Source organism: Chrysochloris asiatica, unplaced genomic scaffold (genome assembly GCF_000296735.1).
Source record: "Chrysochloris asiatica unplaced genomic scaffold, ChrAsi1.0 scaffold00074, whole genome shotgun sequence".
Lineage (NCBI taxonomy): Eukaryota > Metazoa > Chordata > Mammalia > Afrosoricida > Chrysochloridae > Chrysochloris > Chrysochloris asiatica.
In genome coordinates, this window is record NW_006408592.1 from 13,730,090 (window position 1) to 13,757,498 (window position 27,409).

The following is a 27,409-nucleotide window of genomic DNA, read 5'->3' on the forward strand; positions in this document are numbered from 1 at the left end:
AACAAACAGATCTATGTTGGAAGAAGTACAGCCAGAGTGCTCTTTGGAAGATGGCCAGACTGTCTCTCATACTTCGGATATATTATCAGGAGGGACCAGTCCACGGAGAAGGAAACCATGTTTGGTTAAGGAGGGTCAGAGAAAAAGAGGAAGGTCCCTAGTGAGATGGATTGGTACAGTTGCGGCAGCAGTGGATCCAGGTATAGCAATGATTGTGAGGTTGGTCCAGAACCAGGCATTTTTTTGTTGTTTTGTGCATAGGGTCGCTATGAGTTGGTACTGACTCAGTGGCACCAAACAACAACAAAGGAATAACTAAATATTTTTATTGGATCCACAATCAGTGGTCATGAAGCGGCAGTCAAGAAATCAAACGATGTGTTTTATTACACAGATTTGCTTCAAGATACCTCATTAAAGTGTTAAAGAGCAAAGATGTCATTTTGAGGATTAAGGTACACTTGACCCTGATATTTTCAATTACCTCATATGCATTTGAAAGGCGGAAAAACAGAAGATTGGTGCGTTTGAATTAAAGTGTTGGTGAACAATATTGAAAGTACCATGGACTGCCAGAAGAACAAACGAATGTATCTTGGATGTACAATCAGAATGCCCCTTAGAAGTGAGGATAACAAGACTTCGTCTCTTGTACTTGGGACATGTTGTCAGGAAAGACCAATCTCTGGAAAGGGACATTCATGCTTGGTAAAGATGACCCAAAATGAGGTGGGTTGACACAGTGGCAGCAACATTGGGCTCAAACATAGTAACAGTTGTGAAGATGGTGCAGGACCAGACAGTGTTTCTGTTCTGTTTTGTATGGGTCAGAAGGGACTTGATGGCATCTAATGGGAGCATGGTGGCTCCATATAATCAATAAGTAACTGGACTTCGAACCACATGCTTGGTTGTTAGAGCTCACCAGCTGTTCCGTGGAAGAAAGATGAGGCTTTCTGCTCCTGCAAAGAAACTTACAGGGTTACTCCCAATTGGAACTGACTCAATGGCACTTAACAACAACAACAAATTTTAGTTGGTAATAATGGATTGCTGATGTGGTGTTGTAGGATAAGCACTGGACTGCTAACCACAAGGTCAGTGGCTCAAACTTACCAGCTGTAAACCCTATATGGGTTTGCTATGAGTTGGAACAGACTCCACGGCATTTAACAACAATAATAGCATTATGGTTATTTTAAAGAGTCTTATCCCATAGAAGTACATACTGAAATATTTATGGATGAATTCATATGATACCTGAAGTTTGCTTTAAAATAGTGGGAAAAGTCTTTCAGGCAGAGTTGGTAATCGTTGAAGCAGGATCATGAGTTCATAGAGTTTTATTATACTGATCTCTATTGTGGGGCTTGTTTCAACATTTTCATCATAATTTTTTTATTCTGTTTTTGAAAGTTTTCACTACCACTGTTTTGTGGTACAGAAGTTTCTGTCTGCAGTAAAGAAGTTCAGAGTGGAATGAATGGTTTAAAAACGGATATAAGGTGTCCAGAGACACATACTGTTCTCTTCTTTTTCGTTAATTTACATAGTTATCAAATACTCGGATAGATAACCAATTCCCTAAGAAGTCATCAGGCAGATATCCTGTTTTTATTGCTTGTTTTGCTAATGTTTCATTTTATCATACTTCAAAAACCACTTCCATCTTACTTTGTTTGTTTGTTGATTGTTTTTAGCAGTCTGCTGGCTGACCCCCATCAAAGATATCAATATTTTGCTTTAAATCAGACATGATCACCATTTGGTTTGTATATTGCTTTATAGTTTATAAAATGCTTTTCTTTATATGCACTGTCTCACTTAATGAGATAAGTAGAAATGACAGTGAGCCCATTTTGTTTTTGACAGGCATTTTTCAGGAAAATGACATATATGTTACTCATTTATTTACCTCTGCTTGTCAAATGAATGTTGATTTAAAGAAAAGTGAAAACTAATCATTTGCTGCAGGGAATAAAGACAGGATATATATTTCGTAAAGCAACTGAATTCTTTTAGTATGTATTCGCAAATTTGAATTGTCTACAAAAGAGAAATCAAACATTTCATAACACATATTTAGCCAAAATATTTTTTTAGTGTTGAGAAGAGAAGCTTTGCACTTTATGGAGGGCTCGTGTTAGGAAACCAGTATAAATACTAACTACACATGGGGACTTTATTGTTTACGTCTAAATATAGATTCAATGGGAGTATTATCTTCTTTTCCTCCCCCAAAAGAAGTGAGAAGAAAGGAGACAGCAAAGGTATTGGGTCAGTGGTATCACTTGATGCTCACACAGTGAACTGAATAACCCAAAGCTTTTTCTTTCCATTTTGCTTTATCTTTCTCATCTCTTTTTCCCTGCTTACTGTTACTAGTTCAGAAGCCCTGGTGGCGTAGTGGTTAAGCACTGGGCTGCTAACCACAAGGTCAGCAATTAGAATCCACCAGTGGCTCTGCAGGAGAAAGGAGGCTTTCTGCGCCTGTAAAAGATCACAGCCTTGGATACACTCTCCATAGGGTTGCTATGAATTAGAATTCACACAATGGCACTGGGTTTGGTACTAATTCAGATTATTTCTTTCATACCTACAGGAACTCTTTTTGCAGGTTTGTAGAACTGCTTTGCAGAAACATTTTTTAAAGACAGTTTGCTTGCATTTTCTACTTTTAATACTAAAGTTTAAATGTACTCTTTCTCCCGTTATTCTGTCTAACATTATGGATTTAATCAATTCTTGTTGGCATTTGGACAGTTTACAGTTTTGCTTGGTGTCAGTGGGATACAGCCCCCCCCTTTGTTGATTGGACATTGTTTATAGTATAGTAGTGAGCTGCTTTATGGGTTATAATGCTTACTACTTTTTTATTCTATAGCATAGTATTTCTCAAATTTTTTCATTAACACATTCCTAAGGAGAAAAAGTAAATTTAAATTAGTTAAAATAGTTGTTGAATTAATTTATGATAGACACTAAGGAATAAGAATTTTGTCAGGTAGGTTGAATTTTGGATTCCTTCCCCCTTGCCAAACCAGTTTTTGCCACCTTGGGGGATGGGGTGGGGGGGAGATTGTTGTTGTGTCAGCCCTATTCATAGAAACCCTGTATAGGGTTTCCAAGGAGCGGATGGTGTGTTTGAACCGACCTTGCTGTCCAGTGCTTTATCTTACAGCGTTACACCAGAACTCTGCTTGGGGGTGATATTGACTCTTATTAAGAATATATACTCTAACTGACTTTATTTTTATATTTATAAAATTTTCAGAAAGCAGTTTGGAAGTAGAGTGGCTGTTTCAAATGTTTTGATAAGAATGGATTAGAAGAGGTCTAGTAATAATCTTCTGTTGCCACAGCAACTATGAGCTATCTTACATTTTAGAAATGGATAAAATGCCTCAGGGTCTATAGGCAGAAGCAACCAAAGATCGAAATCAGAGATGAAGCTGTGCATTAAGGGTGGCTTGGTTCAAAACTTATATCTCCTGAACTATTTTTCTTTCCATTGGTGTTTTAAGAAGGAGCCCTAGACTGGAAGGCCGGGGTCTGGGTTCTTACTGAGTTGTTTGATCTTGGTGAATCACATCACATTGTAGGTGTTAAAATTTCTATTCCCGGGGGATATGAGTTGGATCCTTGCTCCTGATTCAGCATTTCTAAGATCAGATGCTATTATTCTAAGATAAATTGTCTCAATTCTGAGACCTAGACATTGAATATTAGAGCTGGAGAACTTATTTCATCTGGTACAATACTTTTACTGTTGAGAAAATTCAGGTTTGCATATCTTTTTCCATACTTTCTGTATAGTGGTTTTCGTAATGTATACATAATACAACAGTTCTTAAAAATACATGAAGTGAAAAAAAAATATATATATATACATGAAGTATTCATTTCATCCATTTAAGTGAAATATGAACGTTTAAAATTTTGAGTATTGGGTAAAATATCAGAAACAATACAATATAAATGAAATTATTTGACTTTATTAAATGGCTGTGTATATGTTGCTTTTCTAGATTATGAGTATAATTAAAACTAAAAGCCAAGGTTTCTGCTTTAAAGAAAACAAATTCTAAGCGTCATATAGAAGACAGATATAAAGTTGTCACTTTCTTGGATTAAGGTTTGGCAAAGGTACTTTACAGGAAATTGTTTTGAAATTTAGAATATTTCTAAATTTTGTGGTTTTCCGTAAGTGTGTTATTCTGCATCTCTATTGCTGCAAATTTAGTCTAGGCCATCTTGTCTCTTGTCTGAAGTATAGCGGTTGTCTCCTATTTTGTCCTGCTCTAATGGCACTGTGGGTTATTACGCCAGACTGCAAAGGTGTTTGAACTGCAAGGTCGGTAGTTCAAGCTCACCAGCTGCTCCTTGGAAACTTTATAAAGGGTCGTTATGGGTCAGAACTGACTAGATGGCACTTAACAACAACAACAATGTGGTGCTGTAGACTCCTGGTGTGGTGCTGTGGGATCAGCACTGGACTGCAAACTGCAAAGCTGGCAGTTCAAACCAATAGCTGCTACTTGGAAACCCTATACAGGGTTGCTATGAGTCAAAACTGACTTGACAGCACTTAATAACAGCAGTTCATTTATTATAGCAGTCAAAATGATCTCGCCTCCTATACTTTTTAAAAATTATTATAAAATACTTATAATATAAAATTTGCCACTTTAACCATTTTGTTGTTGTTGTTGTTAAGTGCCATCGAGTCGGGTCCGACCCATAGCGACCCTGTACAGGGTTTCCGAGGGTGTAAATCTTTACGGGAGTAGAAAGCCTCATCTTAACCATTTTAAGTGGTGTTAATTATGCTCACAATGCTTTGTAACCATCACGACTATTCCACATACCTTTTTAAATTAGGGGGTATATGAAACAAATCCTGGTGTGGTGCTGTAGGATAAACACTGCACTGTTAACTGCAAGATTGAGTGTTCAAGCCCACCAGTCGCTTCTTGAAAACCCTATATAGGATTGCTATGAGTTGGAACCAACTTGATGACACTTCACAACACTAGGACTGATACACATAATACTATGTGGTTTCAAAAAGCTTGTGGAAAAAATCTATTATCTTTTCATTTCACTTTTCCATGTACTTTTTAGAAGCTCCCTCTTAAAGTAGGAAGTTACATAATGAACTTATGTGTCCAACAGCCAACTTTGGTATAATTTTGTTTCTAATTCCATTACTTTGAAACAGATTCTAGACACAGACTGACCTTTCAAAAAAGAAAAAAGCAGATCTTGAAACTTTACTAAATTCCTCATGTGGTTTCTCATTATACTTCAAATAAAAGCTAAACTCTATATGATTTGTAAGATTGACCTCTCCATTAGCATCTTTAATCACTTTCCTTTTTTTGCTTACTGCTTGTGTCTAGCCACACAAGGAGCTTTTTTTTTACGGCTTCAGGAGTTTTATAGTGTTCTTATTCTTGGCTTGGTTGCCTGCTTTTCTTCATTGTTGTATCATCTTTATTAGAGAGGCTTTTCCTCATGGTTTTACCCTATGTAAAATGTTTCCCATTCAGTGGTAAAATGTTAGCAATTGGTACATCTAGGTGAAGGAAGGCTTTTCCTTTTTTGTCTGGATTTGAAATGTTAAAGAAAAAAAGTTTTTGGTAAATCCTTCCTGTCTTCGCTTTAAATGGTGTTATATCATTTATTTTCTTTTAAAAATTTTGTTTGGATGTTTCTGTTGCTCTTTGTCCATGATTTTTAAATTAAGTAGAGGGAAAAGAGAGAAGAGCACTAGGATCATCTGATTAGAGTTGGAGGCATACCTATTGCTTTAAGAGCTTCCCATTTCCTCTGACTGAGGAAGCTGAAAGTGTAAATAAGGAAGGCAGTGGTAGTTCAATGTTAAATTCTCGCCTTCCATGCTGGAGACCTGGGTTTGATTCCAGGCCAGTCCATCTCAAGCACAGTTGTCATTTGTCATGCTGCTGTGATGCTGAGCAGGTATCAGTGGAGCTTCCAGATTAAGACAGACTAGGAAAAAAGGCCTGGTCATCTGTTCCGAAAATCAGCCAGTGAGCCCTGATGTGTGTAGGGTTACTGTAAGTCAGGGGCCGACTGGATGATCGTTAACAACAACTTTTTAAAGACTGATTAGTATGAGGGTGGCATACTTCATCTCGCCCCGAGGCCTTTCTTCTCTATAAGAAAATACCTGCCTTCTCATTTAGGAATAATTCTGTCAGGCAGTTCCAAAAGACACTGCTAGTTCCCCTAATTGCCTTCTCATTTCTGATTTCTGGATTGCTGGTGTTAGAACAGCCTAGCTGATCATTTTAGAGCATACTGATTATGCTCTGTATGGTAATCAGTTTCCCTGCAATTTGGGTTCTGTGAGACCCGGTGATGTGGGAAGAACAATATGAGTTTACGTGGGACTCAGAACCTAAAGTGAAGCAGCAGCTGTACTTTGACTTCTCTTCATGCAAAACAGTTTTTCTTGGATTTTAATTTTAATTTTGTTTTATCCATAATGGTTATGAACTGAGGTTAGTCATTTGTACTAAACTTACCTAGTATCCCTTTGCTGTACATTTCAAATAGTAATCTGAGTTACAATTAGTTCATAGTCTTGAGCCTTTTCTTTGTTCTTCAGAAAACTTTAGATGATTGATTAAATGAACTCTTTGAAGAAAAGTATATGAAAGCATGGCAGTGATCCCTAGGACTAGTGTCACTATTGCTCAGACTGTGTTCTACGAACATTGTCTCAAGTCTGGGCAGTAAGCAAAAGGTTATTATTTTAAGTTTAGTTTTAAACCACTGCTTCTGAAATCAGTGTGCTTTTATCAATGGCCTAGATAAAAATGTAACTTTTTGTGGCTATTAGTTTACAGGAAATTTAAGTAAAAGACTTTATAGCTGAATGAGAAGAATTGTCTTTAGTCATTATGGATTGCAGTCAATTTCTACCATTTAAAGCAGAATTTTAAGTAACAGACTAGAATTGTAGAAGCAGCATTCTTAAGATGCCACAAAAAACACCAGAGTATATAGAATGTCTTTGGATGATTGGATCAGTACTGCAGTCTAGAATTGTTTCACTTTTTTGCTCTTTCATACCTTCATCATGTTGGCAGGTCCTTCCTTTTTTTTTTTTTTTTTTCCTGCCTAAGACTCTTTTCATCTTCTAAGACATTGTGAAAGAAACAGGAGACTGTTAAAGGTTATGTATCATATCAGTCATGTGAAAGGTAAGGAAGATCTTGATTCACTTAGACAAAACCTATGTTTTCTAGAATGACACAAAGCTGATTAATAAATAAATCTTTTAGGAGGAAGTTGATAAAGAAGGAAGTTGATTGTTATCTGGTGTTCTGAAAATGAGACTTTAGAAAATTTGGAGCTTGTCTATATGTGTTTTGGGAAAAGAATTGTGTTTTCAATATATGATTGATACTTTATAGCTGCAGTGTCCAAATTTATAGTCATTTATCAATTGTGATTGTTTACATTTATAATAAATAACATTAAAAAATTTAGTTTCTTAGTTTCATTAGCCACATGTGGTTGTTAAGTGCTGTTGAGTTGGTTTTGACTCATAGTGACCCTAAATAGGGTTTCTGAGGAGCAACTGGTGGGTTTGAACCACCAATCTTGTGGTTAGCAGTCCAGTGCATAACCTACAGTGTCACAACACATCTCCCATTGGTCACGTGTTGATGTTAAGTGCTATTACATTGGTTCCAACTCATAGTAGCCCTATATAGGGTTTCTAAGGAGCAGCTGGTAGGTTTGAGTTGCTGACTTTGTGGTTAGCAGTCCAGTGCTTATCCTACAGTGCCAAGCTAGGACGCCACGTAGCAAGTTCTGCATAGTTAAATGTGGTAAGTGGCTACTGTATTGAACAGTGTAGATACAGAACATTTCCTTTTTTTCCTGGAGTTTCCACCTCTTCATCCAAATGCAGAGACAGCCTGGTGGGTCCCATATCTAGCACTATGTGTAGTGTACAAGAAAGTGAGGAGAGCACCCTTCATAGCTCTTTTTTCCTATAACTCAGAACCCAAACATTGCTTGACTTATACACAAGTATATACTTGCCATGCAGATTGGAAGGAGATCTTCAGAAAGTCAAAAAGTACTAGAGCTTGCCTCTGTGTGCCTGAAGGTTTCTTCTCCACAATCTATTTGGAATGTTATAACCTCTGAGTCTAGGGCCCTAGGGCCCTCCCCGAGGGCTCTGCCCAAGCTTGCAGAGTGCTTCCACTTGCTTAAGGGGCCAACTGGTCAAGAGTTTGTCAGTGGTAGTGATGGCAGCATCTGTCGTGGTGGCAGGTTAGACATAGTTGGTAGGGGGCTGTCAGATTTTGAGCTACTGCATGTGACAGCTGTGACAGAACACGTGCCCATCCAGAGGAAAGCAGTAGCAGCCTTCCTCATCAGTCAGCTGCATCTGGCAATCCTCACAGTGGTACCACTCAAAGTGGTAATCCTGGTCCATGGATAGCACCCTCATGATGTCCTCATAGCTCTCTGAGGAAAGGATAGATTGGCTGCACACTTAGGGACATAATTTTTGTGGCAGTCGGTGACACAGTACAATTGGTTGGAGAAGTCTAGTGAGAAGGAGAGCTGCCATCTGGGCCTTGTTGCCAATGATACATTGGAAGCAGCCTGGGTGATAGGGCTTCCCGTTGCCTGCAGAATCTTCTCTAGAATCAAATGACCTCATACACAACATTTCTCAGTTGCTTCCCGAATCTCCAGAATCACTAATCTTCTTGCTGTACACAGAGTTGTTGACACTGTAGAAAGCCTTGCAGTGCAAAGTCCGCCCACAGGAGCAGCAGAAAAAGCACTGGGTGTAGTAGAAGCTGTCCAGAGCCTGGCAGGCATTACTCTGCCCTTAGATGTCTTTGTTGCCCTTGATACGATGACTCCTGCTTCTGTTCCTGCTCCTTCATCCAGGTCTGGGCGGTCTCGGGAGCAAAAGGACCCGGCAGCTCCTTGTGACCAGATGACTCAATCCCTGACTCAATTCTCTTGCCTACTGCTAGGCACAGCAGCACTGTTAACTCACCCTGACAGTGGGTGTCTGTGGCAGTCTCCATAGTGGCAGTCATTGAGTGTTGTTCAGGTTGCACTCCGTGTCTTTCCAAGGGCCCCTTGTGCACTCACTCCAGTCCCAGCTTGAGCTCCAGGGTTGCCCAGTTTCAGGGGATAAGAGTGGTAGCTTTCCTGGCAACCGAACGCTGCAGGTCGGTGACCACAAAGCCAGATCAGGACAGCATTGAGCCTTCTGGTAGGTGGAGGAAAACCCTCTGGGGGAATAAATAGTTGGCTGAAGACCTGGCTAGGGGCTGGCCAAACAGGCACTGTTCGACGGGCAGAGGGCTCTCATGTCCATGGTCATTGCTCTTGTTGATGCCACTAGTACTGTTGCTGCAGAACTGGCTACCTCCAGCACCACCATCCTGTCCAGCAGCAGGCTGTCCCAGGAACTGGACAACATGCTTGCATCACTGGCTGAGCTACTGGTAAAGCTGGAGCGAGCAGGTGCTTGGGGCCATGGCCGTGGTCTGTAGCCAAAAGTCTGGAAGCAATGACTGAGTTAGAGGGTAGATCCTGGTTGGGGGCAGTCCCCCCCTGAGAAAGGGAGTTTTGTAACCCTGCACCTTAAAGAAACTGTGAGTTCTGCTTAGCATACAGGGTTCCTTGCTCTTGAGTCAGCTGCAAAGGCTCATCCCCAGGTCTTCTAGTAGCTTCTCAGGGCCCGGATTTCCTAGGTCTTCCCAGCCCACTCTCACTCCCTTGCTTGGCCCATAGAACTCAGACATGCTAGATTCACCCTTTTGTGGCTGAAGCTGAAGCTGCTGCTGTTCGAGTCCCAGAGTGTTAATTTCTCCAGCAGGCTACTGGCTTTCTCCCCTAATGACACCATGCTCTTGGGTCTTGGGCCTGCAGACCCCACCCAGCCTGGCACCCGGCTGCGTTTTGGTGGCCACTTCTCTTCCCCTGCGCCTGAACTCTGGTTCCCTAGGGACCCAGGGCAAGCACAGAGGCTTAGCAGGTGGCCAGGATGCCCAGCAGCAGGAATCCCATGGCATCCACCACAGAGAAGGGCTGCATGCCCTGCACATGAGAGATTTAGTGGAGCTGGAAAGGCCTATGACCATGGCTGTCTAGTCCACCAAGCTCTCTCTTCACACTTGGACTTGCCAGGCCTGTTCGTTTTCACACTCACTACTCACATTTCTATTCTGGTGGACATTCTGTTGAATAGACATCACTATTTTAGAGAATACAAAGAATGGTAAATTGAATATTTGTTATTGTCAGGTGCCATCGAGTCGGAACCGACTCATAGCGACTCCATGTACAGCAGAACAAAACAATATCCGATCCTGGGCCAAACTCACCACTGCTGCCACACTTGAGTTCATCAATGATGCCACCTGGCCAATCCATCTCATTAGGGGTCTTCCTCTTTTTCTCTGACCCTCCACCTTACCCAGCATGACATCCTTCTCCAGCGACTGTTTCCTCTGGACAATATGTCCAAAGTATGAGAGACGAAGCTTAGCCATCCTGGCCTCCAAGGAACACTCTGGCTGCACTTCTTTCAAAACAGATCTATATTTAGTTAAAAATAAAACCAAACAAAGGATTTAAAATAGCTTAATTTTGTATATTGATTACTTGGGAGAAATTATTGTTTTGATGTATGTTATAGATTTTTTTTTTTTCTTTTAAGTTTTTATTGTAGATTGAATGAAAGTTTACTGGGCAGATCATCAGTTTTACATTCAACAAATCATCATACAACTTGTTTCATCACAATGATTGCATTCCCCTCCATGTCCCATAATTTAACAGTATTTCTCTCTGTTCCCTTTAGCTCTTTAAAACAAAACAAAACCAAAAAAACACTCCGGCACCAAAGGGCACATTCTCCAAGTCTGCCTCATGGCCACCATCTCTTAGTGCCTCTCTTCCCAGAAATCTAGTGTCCTCAGCCACTCCGCCTGCCCATGTCCCTGTCTCTGCCTCCATTTCTGGTATTGCTGCTTCTCTGGATAAGGTCCTGCATATCTCTTGTGCTCTTCTTCCTTGATGGTTCTAGGATCCTTTGTTTCTTGACTGTAGGATTAACTGCTCACCCATTTTTGTTACAAAATGTCTCCCTTTATAATTGTGACCGTCATAGTTAGCCATGATAACAATTACTACTGAATCATAAGTATCTTATCCCCATCTCTTTTACCCTACCCATCTAGACAAGATGACAACTATTCAGTGGGGACACTTTCTTCTCCCCACCACTCTTAAACTCCCTCTTCAAACCTTGTAAGCTGGTCACTTCGTGCCTTTATCACCGCCTCATATTAGGTAGCCAGTGTCTTAAGTTTCCCATCCCTCTCTACCCTGTTTACAGTGGGGATAGAATTGATACTTGATGTGAAGACTCCTTCCCTGTCTTGTTGGTATTTAGAGTTACTACTTCCATGAGTATAGGTCACGTTCATCAAATTGTAGCAATTTACCCTTGTTTCCTTTATCAAAAAAAAAATTTTTTTTTAATCTTTCTGTAGACAAGTTCTGATTATCAAGCCGTGGAGGCTAGGTGAATTGGGTACTATTTGCACATTTGGGTGTTCTTGTGCCTCTTTTCTTCCCTCACTTTCATATCAGCTGGATGCTTCACTCTCAGCTCTGGCCCTCTGTGGCTATGTCCTTGTCCATGGGCTCAGGTGTCCCCAGGTCTCACCACGTATTGAACCAGCAGCAGCCTTTCCTCTTTTCTCTCTCATCTTGAGGTCAATGGGAGTTGATGGATCGTGGTTGAACTCAGCCTGTTTCTTCACTGCCGCCTTTCCCCTTCTTCGACTCACTGGTAGACCAATGTAGTCGTCAGCAAGCTTACATGCCTGCTCATGTGTTCCCTTTGAGTTTCAGTCTTAGAGAGGAGTTTGTCCTGAAGGAACTTGATTGTTTGGCTTGATGGCTTCCTGGTGAACAGCTTGCTTATTCTTATAGTAGCCAGTCATACTGACATTTTTGTTTTGGGTTTTTCCTGATGGTCTTTCTTTGAAGATGTATCTTCCGTTGCTCTAGCTGTTCCAGGCTGGTCTGCTTGTTTTTTATAGTGGGAGTGTCCCACCTCAGAAGATTCTGGATGGGACTCAGGATTCCACCTAATGTCCTATACTCTGCAAAGGCTCCACAAGAGGCCTGTTTCACTGGGCAAGTTCTAGAACCCCTTTAGGTATATTCCTATCAGTTATAGGCTGAAGACGGACATACAAGTTTTCTGTAATCGTGTTTCCCAACATTCCTTTCGGTCTCACTCAAGTGTCTTATTTTACAGTAGTAGGCATGGGTCGGAACCGACTCGATGGCACTTAACAACAACAACAACAACAGGCAAGGAAAACCAATATTACTTAACTGCTTTTGTCACAAAACTGCTACCTTTACAATTTTGGCAGTCACAATTAGTCATGATAACAATTACTCACTATTAAATCATAAGAATCTTATCCCCATCTCTTTTCACCAGATCCATCTGGACAAGATGAAAATTATACAGTGGGGACTCTTATCTTCTTCTGCACACTGTTAAACCAAACTCCCTCTTGAATACTTGTAAGTCAGTCACTTCATGCCTTTATTGCCCCCTAATTTTAGGTAGCCAATGTCTAAGTTGCCTGTCTCCATCTACCCTGTTTACAGAGGGGATAGCATTGATACTTAATGTGAAGCCTCCTTCCCTCTTTGTTGACATATATACATATATTTTTCCATTTCTTCTGTTTTTTATTGTGATAAACATATAGGTGAAAGACACACACCATTTCTCTACTCTGTACATATACAGTTCAGTAACATTAATTATGTTCAGCATGTTGTTCACCCATCATCATTAATGGTTTCTGGTTTTTCCATCACCGTCAAAAGTAGCTCAGTGCCCCTCTAAGCTATGTGTCTTCCTCTCTGTCTCTCCCTCTGACCTATCTTTGGTGATCCGTAATTTACTTTGATCTCCTTACACTTTCCTGGTCTACATATTTTATACAAGTGGGATCATACAATATTTGTCTTTCTATAGCTGACATGCTTCACTCAACATTATGTTTTCTAGGTTCATCCACATTGTAGCATGTATCAGAACTTCATTTCTCCTTATGGTTGAGTCATATTCCATTGTATAGATGTTTTACATTTTATTTATCCATTTATCTGTTGATAGACATTTTAGCTGTTGTGAATAGTTCTGCAGTGATCATTTGGAGTTAGGGTCAATTTCTTCATGGGAGAAGCTACAAAATAGAGCGGCCATTTGTTTTCAATCTAGTATATAATGGAGTAAAGGGATGAGAGAATGAGGGACTTCATTTTTTTACACCTTTGGTACTTTTTGAATTTAAATCATGTCAGTAATATTGTTGTTGTTAAGTGCTTTTGAGTGAGTTTGAACTCATAGTGACCCTGCATAGGGTTTCTGAGGAGCAGTTGGTGAGCTTGAACTGCCGACCTCGCCATTTGCAGTCCAGTGCTGGTCCTACAGTGCTGATCCTACACCACCACATCAGGAGCTGTTTTCGGTGCTGTCACATCAGTTCTGACTCTCAGTGACCCTCTATAGAACAGAATGAAACACTGATGGGTCATGTGCCATCCACAGAATTGTTCCTGTATTTGAGTTATTGTTGCAGCCACTGTGCCAATACATCATGTTAAGGCTCATCCTCTTTTGTTGCTGACCCTCTACTTTACCAAGCACGATGTCTTTTCCCTAGGGATTGGTCTCTCCTGATAACATGTCCAAATTGCCTGAGATGAGTGTCAATACTACCTATTCAAAAAAACCTAACATTTAAAAAGTTAAAATAGATTCTCTGCTGGTATTTTAAGCTGTTACATCCATGAGTAGTATATAGGTCAAGTTCATCAAATTGTAGCAATTTACCCTTGTTTCCTTTATCAGAAAAAAAAGAAATTTTTTTTTTTATCATCCTCTAGTCGAGTTATCTGGTAGCGTAGTGGTTACGAATTAGGCTGTGAACCGCAAGTTCGAAACTACCAGCCGTTCCATGGGAGAAAGATGAGGCCTTCTGCTCCCGTAAAAATTTATGTAGTGGTTACGAATCGGGCTGCAAATCGCAAGGTCAGCAGTTAGAAACTACCAGCTGTTCCATGGGAGAAAGATGAGGCATTCTGCTTTCGTAAAGATTTACAGCCTCGGAAACCCAGTGTAGGGTCGCTATGAGTCGGAACCGACTCCACGGTACATAACAACCACAAGTCGAGTTCTGATTATCAAACCATCAAGGCTAGGTCAAATGGGTACTGTCTGGAAGTTTGGGGTGTTCTTGTGCCTCTCCCCTCACTTTATATCAGCTGAATACTTCACTTTCAGCTCTAGCTAGCCCTCTGTGGCTATGTCCTTGTCCATGGGCTGTGTCCCCAGGTCTCACCACACTTTGGACCCACCAGCCCTTCCTCTTCTCTCTCTCAGCTCCAGGTCAGTGAGAATCTATGGAACATTGTTGAACTCAGCCCATTTCTTCATTGCTGCTTTTCCCCGTCTTCCACTCACCAGTAGGCCAGTGTAGTTGCTAGCAAGCCTACATGCCTGCTCATGTGTTCCCTTTGCGTTTCAGTCTTAGAGTGGGGTTTGTCCTGAAGGGACTTGATGGCTTGCCTTGATGGCTTCCCGGCGAACAATTGCTTATTCTTATAGTAGCCAGTATACTGACATTTTTGTTTTGGGTTTTTCCTGCTGATCTTTCTTTGAAGATGTATTTTCTGTTGTTCTAGCTGTTCCAGGCTTGTCTGCTTGTCCTTTCCAGTGTGACTGTCCCACTACAGAAAATTTTAGGTGGGACACTGAAAGGCTCCGCAAGAGGCTGGGACCCCACCCTACCTGAAGGGTGCCTGGTCCCTAGGGAAAGAGATAGAGCTGGGAGAGGAGCACAAAGCAATGACTGTTGAGATCTCCCATCCTTATATACCTCACCTCCAATAATAATAATAATACATTTTATGCCAGGAGAAAACTGCCATGGGGGGAAAAAAAAAGAGGAGTTCCCATCACTAACAGCCCCCAATTTTTAACTAACACGACTTTGGCAAGATGGTAGATTACGAAGACCCTGTACAACAAAGATATGAGAGTCCAAATAAAACAAACAGAGTTGAAAATCCTGGAATCTTGAATGTAAAGCTGATGAACTCTGTTAACTTTCACTCAATTCAAAATAAAAAGTTTTTTAAAAAATGAAAAAAAGAATCATGAATGATATTTATAAAGTAGGAGCGACATGAAAACAGTATATTTGGACGAGATTTGGTTGTGGGAGATTATCCATAGTTGTTTTTATGAACTGAGGTACAGTTATGTCATAGGGAAACTAGAGCAAATAGGGAGCACATTAGACTTCATAGGAAAGTGAAGTAAAAACAGATTCTCTGATCATATATATTGCAGAATGTTACAAATCCCTTTCTTGGATATTCATAGCTTGTTATACCATGAATTTACTTGATAATGGCTTTTCTGTTTTCTTAATTCCCACCAAATGATTAGGTGGCACAAAGGAAAAATAGACTCTTAACACTGGGATTGGTTAGTTTTGCCATCCTGCTTGTTTAAAGGAGCTATTTCAGAAGGATGAACAGATGATCTCAGGACCATCAAGAAAGACAAGCCATGAGTGGACCATGAGTTCCCTACCTGGAAATGTGGGGCAGAAGAGGCACTGTAGAGACAGAGCAGCTGCAGGCTTCTGGGCCTATAGACCAAGTAAAAGTGAGTGGAGTCCTGGCATGTGCTGTGGGATAAAGCACTGAACCACAATGTTGGTTTGAACCACACCACTGGCAATTCAAACTCACCAGCCGCTCCTTGGAAACCCTATACAGAGTCACTATGAGTTGGAACCTACTCAGTGGCACTTAACAACAACAACAACAACATGGGCAGGAGGCTGTCTTGCAGAATGTATCCTTTGGACATTTACAGATTGGCTAAAGGAGCTTTGTAACACTTGCCTGAGGAGAGCAGAGGCCAAAGACGAGAGTGAGCTATGTCTACAGGATAGCAGAGAATAGGCATTCCTGATTGGAGAACTGCTGCAACCTGAGTTGATTTTAATCCTGAATTGTACCCTGTTCACTTCCCTAATAAACTCTATAATTGTATGTCTTTGAGTTTTCTGTTGCCATTGCAGTGGATTATCAAACCCAGCAGAGAAGAGAAGTAAGGATGCCATGGAAGCGACAGTTGGTGACAAAATAGGGCAAAGAAGGTTATTGGGTGAAGGCGTGTCTGACTTCCACTTCATAGGAATCATCCTTAGGTTGATTTTTCTTTTTTTCCCTCTTGGGTTGATTTTGAGTTTGACTCTCCTATCCCCTTGTGAAGGCAGAAGAAGTCAGACATGACCTCCTTGCCAGTCATGCAACAGTATTCATAACACTATTCAGTTAATAAATAAAGACTATAAGGAGTTGTGCTGTGTTAAAAAATGACAGATTTAAAAATCTAGTATTTATCTTATGTACTTGACCGTGGAACCTTTTAAGATCACATACCTATTAGTTTTTCATAGGTTGCTAGTGATGTGTGTGTGTTTGTGCATGCATGTATGCATGAGCGTGCAATATTTTTCTCAGGTCTAATGAATATAATTGGTAGCGTAGTGGTTACGAATCGGGCTGCGAACCTTAAGGTCAGCAGTTCGAAACTACCAGCCGCTCCGCGGGAGAAAGATGAGGCTTTCTACTCCCGTAAAGATTTACACCCTCGGAAACCCTGTACAGGGTCGCTATGGGTCGGACCCGACTCGATGGCACTTAACAACAACAACAACAATGAATATAATTAAACACCACAGTCAAATCATGCGCAGTGGATGTTTGTGGGCACACTGTTTGTTTATAATCAGAAAAGAGAGCCTAAGATACAATAACCTATAAAATAGAGGAGTTTCCAAATATTTGATGGTTCTAGTAGAAGAGAGTTTTAAAGTGTTGTCTTTGAAGCTATAGAATAAGAGTTAATAACCAGAGGGTGGAAGTTATAGGAAGGCGTATTTCACTTAAAGTAAGAATAATAGCTTTCTAATAATTTGAGCTCTTCAGAAAATGGAAATAATGCCTTGGAAGGCAAGTAAACAAGATTATCCCTGTTCATAGTTAAGAGAGTGGCTTTCAACTGTTTAGCTTTGTTTGCAAAAATTAACATCTATTTCGTAAAAATTACCAGGACTTGGGAAAATTCTCTTTGTTTTGTTTTAATAATGTTAATTGTTTCATCTTGCTAGCTAACAGTGTTTTTTTTTTCCTTTTGTCTTTTAAGTACCAAAAGAATTGGTGGAGCTCCATTTAAAGTTGATGAGGAAGATTGGCAAATCTGTTACAGCAGACAGATGGGAAAAATATTTGATCAAGGTAAACAGTTGTAAAGAACCTTTCTAATTATATATATATATATTACATTTCATGATATGCTTAACTTAAGAAGTTACAAAGTCAATGGTTGCTATCTTTATGTAATTGTCCTATTTTGCTACTATTAAGAAATAGTCCTAAGTCAGATATCAGTCGTGATTCCATGTACTTCATGTAAACCCGCTTCTCAATTATTTGCTCAGAATACAGATTGAATAAGTGTGGTGAAGAGATGACAACTCTGGCACAGTCTTAAAGAATGAAAAAAAAAATCTATTACTGTTGCTCCTTTGGAAATTGATAACACATTTATACAAATGATCTTGTGGCTATATAAATGTTGAGTTGCATTTTATTTAGTTTTTTATTGAATTCTTATGTGACTTCAGGAGATCCAGTGAATGTTTCATATTAATAATAACATATTGAAAGGTGTTTTCGTTGAAATTCATGCAGTAAGGCTTCAAGGGTATCTAAGGGCCTTATAGTCTCTGGGTTCCACCACTTTCTATAAGACCAGTAAACATAGTCTTTTTTGATGAGTTTTCTACATACTTCTCACACTGTATCCAAGACCTCCTATTATGATACCTTTTAGATCTGTCACCATTGATAGCCAGGCACCGTCTATTTCTTCTGGTCTCAGGATTATGGAGGATACCACACCCAGTCCATCTACAAGAAAGACACAGGAAAAGAAATGAAATAGATACATATGATAGCCTGTAACCCTGATTATCTAAAGAAAGGATAGAGAATTGGACCACTTACCTACTAGAACAAGAAGCTGAACGAAAACAGTCAATAGGGTGCCAAAGCAAATGATGAATTATCAACTGGTCTGACACAATGTGATCATTTTCAATTTTTCCAAGTCATTGTTCTAATCATGGCACTATCCTGATAATCGGTTCTGCTCTCCCAAGTGTCTCCCAGCACCAACTCCGGTGGCTGACATCCAGAAAGGAGATGGTGATCATGCTCACATTGTCTAGACACACGCAAGCCTATTGTAGCCCATTCACTAGGTGAGGGCCACACCCACTCTTTTTTAAAAAATGCGTATTTAAATTTTTCTTTCTTAACTTATGAATTGAAGTAAGGCTTATAGAGCAGAATATAAGCTTATGAGGATGAGTCAAAAATTATCTGCACTCTGGTTATATTAAAATACCTGTACACATCCATGACTCATGAAAATATTGAGTGTGCACATGAAATGGTTCTTTCGGCTAGATGACTGACAGTGGTTTCTGTGGCAAATATTTGCAAATCAGCCATGGCTATGCCTATGAAATTATTGTTGACAGACTTGGATTTCTAAAAGTTTGTGCGAAATAGGTACTGAAACAACACATGGAAGAACATAAACAGAAGCGTTTGGACATCCGCAAACAAAATTTGGACTGATTAATTGAAGGAAGGTAAAAGTTTCTTTAAAATAATTGTTACTGGTGATGAGACATAGATTCATCACAATGAGCCTGAGTGTAAACGGCAAGAGTATAGAATGGAAACATCCTGAATTGCCAACCAAGAAAAAATTCAGAAGTCAACCATCAGCTGGAAAATGTTGCTTACATTTTTCTGGGATTCTCAAGTGCCAGTATTGGAGCACTATCAGGAAAAAGTTTCAATAATCAACAGTGCTCATTACAGTGAGATGCTTATTGAAATGGTGAAGCCTAAATTTAGGATTAAACACAGAGGACTGCGAGTTATGGTATTGGAGGAGAATATTGAAAGTCCATGGGCTGCAAAAAGAACCAATAGATGCATTTTGAAAGAAATGCAGCCAGAGTACTCCTTTGAGGCCAAGATGGCCAAACTTTGTTTCTCATACTTCGGATATATTGTCAGGAGGGACCGTTACTGGAGAAGAATATCATGTTTGGTAAGGTGGAGGGTCAGAGAAAGAGAGGAAGACCCCCAATGAGATGGATTGGCCAAGTGGCAGCATCGATGGACTCAAGCGTGGTAACAATAGTGATGTTGGCCCAGGATTGGGTATGTTTCGTTCTGCTGTGCATAAGGTCACTATGGGTCGGTACCGACTCGATGGCACCTAACAACAACTGCTCTCTGAGAGCTTTGTGAGCTTGTATGACACTGCATATTTGCACACCTCTTCCCACACTGTTGACACTCTAAAAACTTCATTTGGAGGTGTTAAAGCATCTTCCCTATAGTTCTGCTCCTGCTCCATGAGAGTTTAATCTGTTTGGCCTTCTGAAAGGAACTCTTGGAGGATGAATGAGTGAATATACAGCAGTGCATTCATGGCTCGCAGCTCAGCCTAAAACATTTTTAAATAAGGGAATATGAAAACTTGTTGACAGATTGGCAGAGGGTATTGCAAAGCAGGAGATTATGTCGCAAATGATGTATTTGTCTTTTCTAAAAGTTGAATAAAATAAATTCTACAACCGGAGTGCAGATAAATTTTAACTTTGTACATGCAACCAATCATTTCTTTGTTTCATTTCAATGATTACAGTTCCCTCGATGTAACAACAGTTATCCCATTTCCTAACTGTGATTATTGTTCTATAATCCACTTATGTACCACCTGAACAACTATAGATGGTGACCAGCACCAGCTTAATCTGCCTCCAGCTGTGCTACATGAACAGCATGCAGAGAATTGCGCGCATATACCTATCTTCTATCACATCCCTGGGAGACAAGTGGTGAGCTCCTAAGTGCTACCAGAGTAGCATGACTGCACCACTCGAATATTTCAAAACAAAATTAAGCAAAAATCCCAGACACACCATTTTACATCAGCTAAATACAAATACAACAATACCACATTGTCTCAGAGACAATAGACAACCTTAACTCACACAAGGAAACAAGACAATAGCTCCATATAATTGACCAAAATATAAAAAGAGTGACAATAAAATGAAGAAAGCTTAAGAATTATATAGGGCACCATCAAGAATAATAATTTACATGTGATTTGAATTCCAGAACAGGAAGAAGAAAACAGAGAGAAAAATTGTTGAAGATTTAGTGGAATGAAACTTTGCTAATAACATGAAGGACTTCTGATGTGGTCCTGTATGATAAGCACTCATACCTCAATGTCAGTTTGAGTCACAGGGTTGGTGATTCAGACTCACCAGCTGCTCCTTGGAAACCTGTACAGGGTAGCTATGGTTCATAACCGACTCAAGAGCTCTTAACAACTACAACAGTATTATGAAGGAAAGGAACAGAAGAAGCTTAACACACCCCAGGCACGATAGATTTCTGGTGTAAATTACCGAAGACATATCACAGTCAAACTTTGCATACCAAACATAAGGAAAGAATTCTGAGATCAGCTCAGGAAAGACAAAAAGTTACCTACAAAGGAGAACCAATAAGACTAAACTCTGACTTTTTAGCAGAAACCATGCATGAAAGAAGATAATAGAATGACATAAACAAAGCTCTGAAAGAAAAAAAATTACCAACTAAGAATCCAAAAAAATTGCCAGCCACACAAAACTGTCCCTCTAATATGATGGTGAAATTAGAACATTTCCATATCAACAAAAATTAAGGTAATTGTAAAAACCAGATCAATCTTAAAAGTAATACTAAAGGGAGTTCTAAAAATGACAGACAATAACCTGAGATTATCCCACATGACATCACTTAGAAACCAACTCAGAGAAGTTACCAAAGCAAAATAAACCTTACAAGACTGAAAATAGGAAACCACAGACCTCAATTTTGTAATCAAGGACAACTACAAAGCAAAAAGAAGGAATAAATGTGTAATAACAGAATTACCAAATGCAGAGGAAGTCAAGATGATTTCAAGATAGAATAAATTATTTTAAACTTGAGAAGAAAAAAAGTTACAAGATAACCTCAAGAAAATAAACCTTATCAAAATAGCAGAGAGAAGAATGATAAAGATTCCATAAAGACTAAAACAACAGCAGTGAAGGAAATAATAAGTAAATCCGTAAACAAAATGAACTTGGCACCAAAATTTATGTGAAACAAAGAAAGTAGCACCACATAAAAACACACAGCAGAATGACAGCAATGAATTCTTACCTAATAATGATAATTAACACTGGATGTAAACGGATTGAATGCACCATTGAGAGAATAGCAGAATGGATAAGAAAGCAAGACCTAATACTGTGCTGTCCACATGAGACAACCTTAGACACAATGAAACAGACTAAAAATCAAAAGATAGAAATAATACATCAAGCAAATATCATTTAATAAAGAGGAGAAGAGTAGCAGTATTAATTTCTCATAAAACAGACTTTCAGACAAAAATCAGTGTAAGAAGACTAAGAAAGGACATTATCTCGTGATTAAAGGGTCTACTGAACAAAAGGACATAGCCATTATAAACATCTATGTACCCAATGTTGTTGTTGTTATGTGCCGTGGAGTCGGTTCCAACTCAATAGCGACCCTGTACAGGGTTTCCGAGGCTGTAAATCTTTACGGGAGCAGAAAGCCTCATCTTTCTCCTGCGGAACAGCTGGTAGTTTCGAACCTCTAACTCCAATTGGTAAGCACTACGCTACCAGAGCTCCTTAATGTAAGAGCCCCAAAATACATAAATCAAACCTTAATAGAATTGAAAAGAAAAATAGACAACTCCATAATAATAGTGGTTGTTGGTGGTAGTTGTTGTGTGCCATTGAGATGGTCCTGACTCATAGAGAGCTGTGTAGGCTTTCTGAAGCTGTAAATCTTTATGGGACCAGAAAGCTACGTGTTTCTCTCTAGGAGCACTATGCCACCAGAGCTCTTACAGTAATAGTTGTTGTTAGTGTCGTTGAGTTGGTTCCACCTCATAGTGAATATACCATTTTCATAGCAAATACACCATTTTCAGTGAAGGATAGAACAAATAGGATAAACCTCAACAAAGACACAACAGAAGCAAGCAGTACAATTAACCAACTTAACCTCATAGATATATACAGAACACTCCACCCAACAACAAACAGCACAATATACATTCTTTTCCAGTGCACATGGTACAGTCTTCAGAATAGACCAAGTTTAGGCCACAAAGCAAGCCTCAGTAAACGTAAAAACACTGATGTACAATGAAGCTTCTTCTTAGTTCACAAAAGTATAAAATTAGAAATCAAAAACAGAAAGAAAAAGGAAGAAAGAAACCAAATACATGTAAACTGAATTAACACTTTGCTTATAAACTATAAGGAGCCTTGGTAGCATTGTAGGTTAGGCACTGGGCTGTAATCTCAAGATAGCTCAAACCCACCAGCTGCTCCTTTGGAGAAAGATAGGTCTGTTTGTTTCTGTGAAGATTTACAGTCTTGGAAAATCTTTTATAAAAGGGTCACTATAAGTCAGAATTGACTCAGTGGGAGTGACTTTAATTAAATTTCTAAAAATAAACTATTGGGCAATCAAACAAAAAATGGAAAGACAAAAAAAAAACAAAAAACAACTCGAATCAAATGAGAATAAAAACACAGCCTGCTGAAACCTTTGGGACACAACAAAAGCAGTGCTTAGAGGAAAATTTTAACTATAAATGCACATATAATAAAAGAAGAAAGAACCAAAATCAACGTCTTAGACTCAACAACTTCAACAAATAGAAAAAAGAATAGCATTTTTTTTATTCTGGTGCCAAGAAGTTCCTGACAAAATCTTAAGGCATGAACTAATTAATGATAGCTAGACTTTGCTTGCTGTACTTGTGGAAGGACTGCTAATTGCAAGGTCAATGGTTCAAAATCCCTAGCCGCTTATTGGGAGAACGACGAGATTGCTTTCTCCTATAACGATTTACAGCTTCAGAAAATGTATATAATAATAGTTTTAGCTTTGAGTCCGAATCATCTCAATGGGTAGTAGGTGTGTTTTGGGTTTTTTATATGCTCTGGTCAACTCTTGGGGTTTTGGTATTGTTTTGGTTTTCATAACCACGTAGCTTAGGAAGCACTATCATTGGACTTCTGATGAGATGGTGCTCTAGGCAGACATGTAATACAGACCCGCTGCAGTAAAGATGTAAGTAACCAAATGAACAGACAACATAGGACAATCCTGGAACTGGAACTTCAGAGAAACGGTTAGAGAAATGGATTGAATACTTACTGGGAGGAGAAACTGAGGAGGAGCAGTGAAAGGAAGAGACTAACTGGGAACGACTGCTGGCCAGACATGGTATGGCCATCTTCCAGCTTTATGAACAGATTTGGAGAGACAGGCAGAGGCCACCTGACATTTCAGATTACATGAGTGTCAGGATAACAGAGCTGAGGCCCTGACCCTTTTATAACCTCAGCGCAGACCATGCTTTCTGGGAATTCTGAGCCAATAGTTTGAGCCAATAGTTTGGCACCTGGATTCAAGCAATCTCTGTGCCAGATCTACAGAACCCACAGACCTTCCAGGCAGAATTAGCTTGAAGGCATTGGTAAAAATAAGGCTCCAGGAATTTACGGAATACAAATTGAAAATTTCCTTGTGATGCAACACTGGAGGCGCTCACTTGTCTATGTCAAGAAATTTGGAAGACAGCTGCCTGGCCAACTGATTGGAAGAGATCCATATTTGTTCCCGTTCCAAAGAAAGGTGACCTAAGGAATATGGAAATCATTGTACAATATCATTAATATTGCACACAAGTAAAATTTTGCAGAAGAGAATTCAAAATGATTGTAGTAGTACATCAATAGGGAGCTTCCAGAAATTCACGCCAGATTCAGAAGAGGCTTGTTGACGTCAGATGAATTTTGTCTGAAAGCAGAGAGTACCAGAAAGATGTTTGCCTGTACTTTATTGACTATGCAAAGGCATTTTTTGACTGTGGATCATAACAAACGGTGGACAATTTTGCGAAGAATGGGTATCCCAGAATACTTAATTGTGCTCAAGAAGAACCTGTATACGTACTAAGAGGCAGTTAAGAGTACAACGATGTAATATTGAATGATTTAAATCAGGAACAATGTGTGTCAGGGTTGTTGTTGTTGTTGTTGTCAGGTGCCATCGAGTCGGAACCGACTCATAGCGACTCCATGCACAGCAGAACGAAACAATGTTCGATCCTGGGCCAACCTCACCACCGCTGCCACCCCCGAGTCCATCAATGATGCCACCTGGCCGATCCATCTCGTTGGAGGTCTTCCTCTTTTTCTCTGACCCTCCACCCTACCCAGCATGACATCCTTTTCCAACGATTGTTTCCTCCGAACTACATGTCCAAAGTAGGAGAGACGAAGCTTAGCCATCCTGGCCTCCAAGGAGCACTCTGGCTGCACTTCTTCCAAAACAGATCTATTGGTTCTTTTGGCAGTCCATGGCACCCTCAGTATTCTCCTCCAACACCACAACTCAAAGGCATCAATTCTTCTACGATCCTCTTTATTCACTGTCCAGCTTTCGCATCCATATGAGGCTATTGAAAACACAATGGCCTGGGTCAGGCGCACCCTAGTCCTCAAGCTGACATCTCTGCTCTTCAATACTTTAAAAAGTTCCTGTGCAGCAGATTTGCCCAGTGCAATACGTCGTCTGATCTCTTGACTGCTACTTCCGCGAGTGTTGATAGTTGATCCAAGAAGAATGAAGTCCTTGACAACTTCAATCCTTTCTCCATTGATAAGAATGTTGTTTATTGGGTCAGGGTTGTAGTCTTTCTCCATTCTTATTCAGTCTGTATGCTGAGCAAATAATCAGAGAAACTGAAGAACATGGCATCAGCTTGAAGGATGCAATATGCAATGATACAACCATGATTGCTGAACGTGAAGAGACTTGAAATATTTATTGATGTAGACCAAAGACTAGTCTTCAGTATGGATTGCACCTCAGTGTAAGTACAGCGAAATTCCTCGTAACTGGACCAATAAATAACTTGATATATAGAGAAAAGATTGAAGTTATCAAAAACATCATTTTTCTTGCATCCATAATCTACACTCATCGAAGAATCCATCAGTCAAGAAATTTTGTTTTTCCTTTTTTACTATAAATAGAGCCTTGTGTCATGGTCTATATTTTTAATCACTTAAGAGTTGTTTTTGGAGTACTGGTATGGTGCTGTGGGTTAATGCTCTGGACTGCAAAGTTGGTTTGAACCACAGGGTTGGCGGTTAAAGATCATCAGCTACTCTTTGGAAACCCTATACAGTGACACTATGAGTTGGAACTGACTCAACGGCACTTAACAACAACAAGAGTTTTTCTATTTCTTACTGTGTATCCTACATTTCTCTTTTGTTGTCATTGTTAAGCCCACCTCTACATGAAATGAGTATCACTTTCTTGTTCCCTGAAGCCCATCATTTAGTCCTATTTAAATATGGAAGCTTCAGTAGAAATTCAAAGAGAAAGGTGGTATAATACTAATGATTAATTTATTGAATATCTGCTTCGCACCTGGTAATATTCACAACGGCACTTATAGGTGTTTATGTCATTCCCATTTATTTAGTCTTCATTTAAGATAATTTCTAGATCCATTATCAGAATGTAGACTCTGACATAGTTATGGTCCTTAAGGAATTTTTAGTGTGATTCAGGAACCCACATTACAAAGATTTTAGTTCATTTGAAAAAGAGATGATTGTAATTTATTTGTACACATGTAGCTGAGGAGACTGGGAATAGTAACATGATTACAGTAATTTCAGTGTCTTCTCTGATGTTCATTCTCGCATGTCTCCATCCTTGACTTTCAAGTAATGGAAAGTACATTATATTGAAATCACAACTGCTAAGCTTAGTTTCACATCTTTAAAATGAATACTTTTAGGTTATTGTGTTTACATGTTCTTGTATATAATTTCTAATTTTAGAACATTTTCATGCCCTCAGTAAGACATCCCCGATATCCAATAGCAATAACTTTTTCCCTTTCCCTAGAGATCGCTGGCAACTGCTAGTCTACTTTCTGCCTATGTATTTGCCTGTAGTAGACATTTCATAAAAATGTAATCATACAATATATGGACTTTTACACTGTTTTTTTCACTTAATATAATGTTTTCCAAGGTGATTCATGTTGTAACATACATCAGTGTTTCACTTTTTTTTTTTTTTTTTTTTTTTTAAAACAGTGACTCTGTGTATACCTTCCATGGTCTTTTTTTTGTGTGTTTTTTTTTAAGGTTTTCATTGTGGATTGAGTGAAAGTTTGCAGGGCATATCATCAGTTTTCATTCAACAAATCATATACCTTGTTTCATTACATTTCAACAAATCATGTACCTTGTTTCATTACATTGATTATAATCCCCTCCATGTACCATCAGTTAACAGTATTTCTCTCTATCCACTTTAGCTTTTTAGAAAACACACAAACATGAAAAACCACTCAGGCACATATAATAATTTACATCTCCAAAGGGCACATTCTGCAAGTCTGCTCCTGTCCTTAGTCCTTCTCTTCTTAGTCCATGAATCTAGAGTCTTCAGCTGCTCCCCCTCTCCATGCCCCCATCTCTGCCTCCATTGCTGGCGCTGCTGCTTCTCACGTTAAGGTCCCGAATTCTACTTGTACGTTCCTCTCTTGATGATCCTAGGGCCCTCTGTTTCTGGGTATAAGAGTAACCACTCCTCTTTTTTTGTTATAAAACTTCTGCCTTTACAATTGTGATACTCGCGATTAGTCATGATAACAGTTATTCACTATTGAATCTTACCAATCGTGTCCCAAAATCTTTTCACCAGATCCATCTAAACAAGATGACAGCTTTCAGTGGGGACTCTTTCTTTCCCCCCATACTCTTAAACTAAACTCCCTCTTGAAACCTTGTAAGCCAGTCACTTCTTGCCTTTATTGTCTCCTCATTTTAGGTAGCCAATGTCTAAGTTACCCGTCCCTGTTTACCCTGTGTACAGAGCAGATAGCATTGATACTTGATTTGAAGACTCTTTTTCTCTCTGTTGGTATTTAGAGTAACTACCGCTCTGAGTATAGGTCAGGTTCATCATGAAGATGTATCTTCTGTCACTG

The 27,409-nt window shown here is 39.5% G+C and overlaps 1 protein-coding gene and 1 pseudogene across 1 annotated transcript in view; one reads left to right on the plus strand and one right to left on the minus strand.

Moving 5' to 3' along the window:
• The window catches only part of RSF1 (remodeling and spacing factor 1), a 179,625-nt gene that overhangs the window by 49,301 nt on the left and 102,915 nt on the right, over window positions 1-27,409 (plus strand). The window contains exon 2 of the mRNA XM_006864993.1: window positions 17,345-17,436. Coding sequence (XP_006865055.1) covers window positions 17,345-17,436 — 92 coding nt within the window. The remainder of the gene's footprint in view (window positions 1-17,344; window positions 17,437-27,409) is intronic.
• On the minus strand, window positions 8,318-9,388 carry LOC102833911 (annotated as a pseudogene).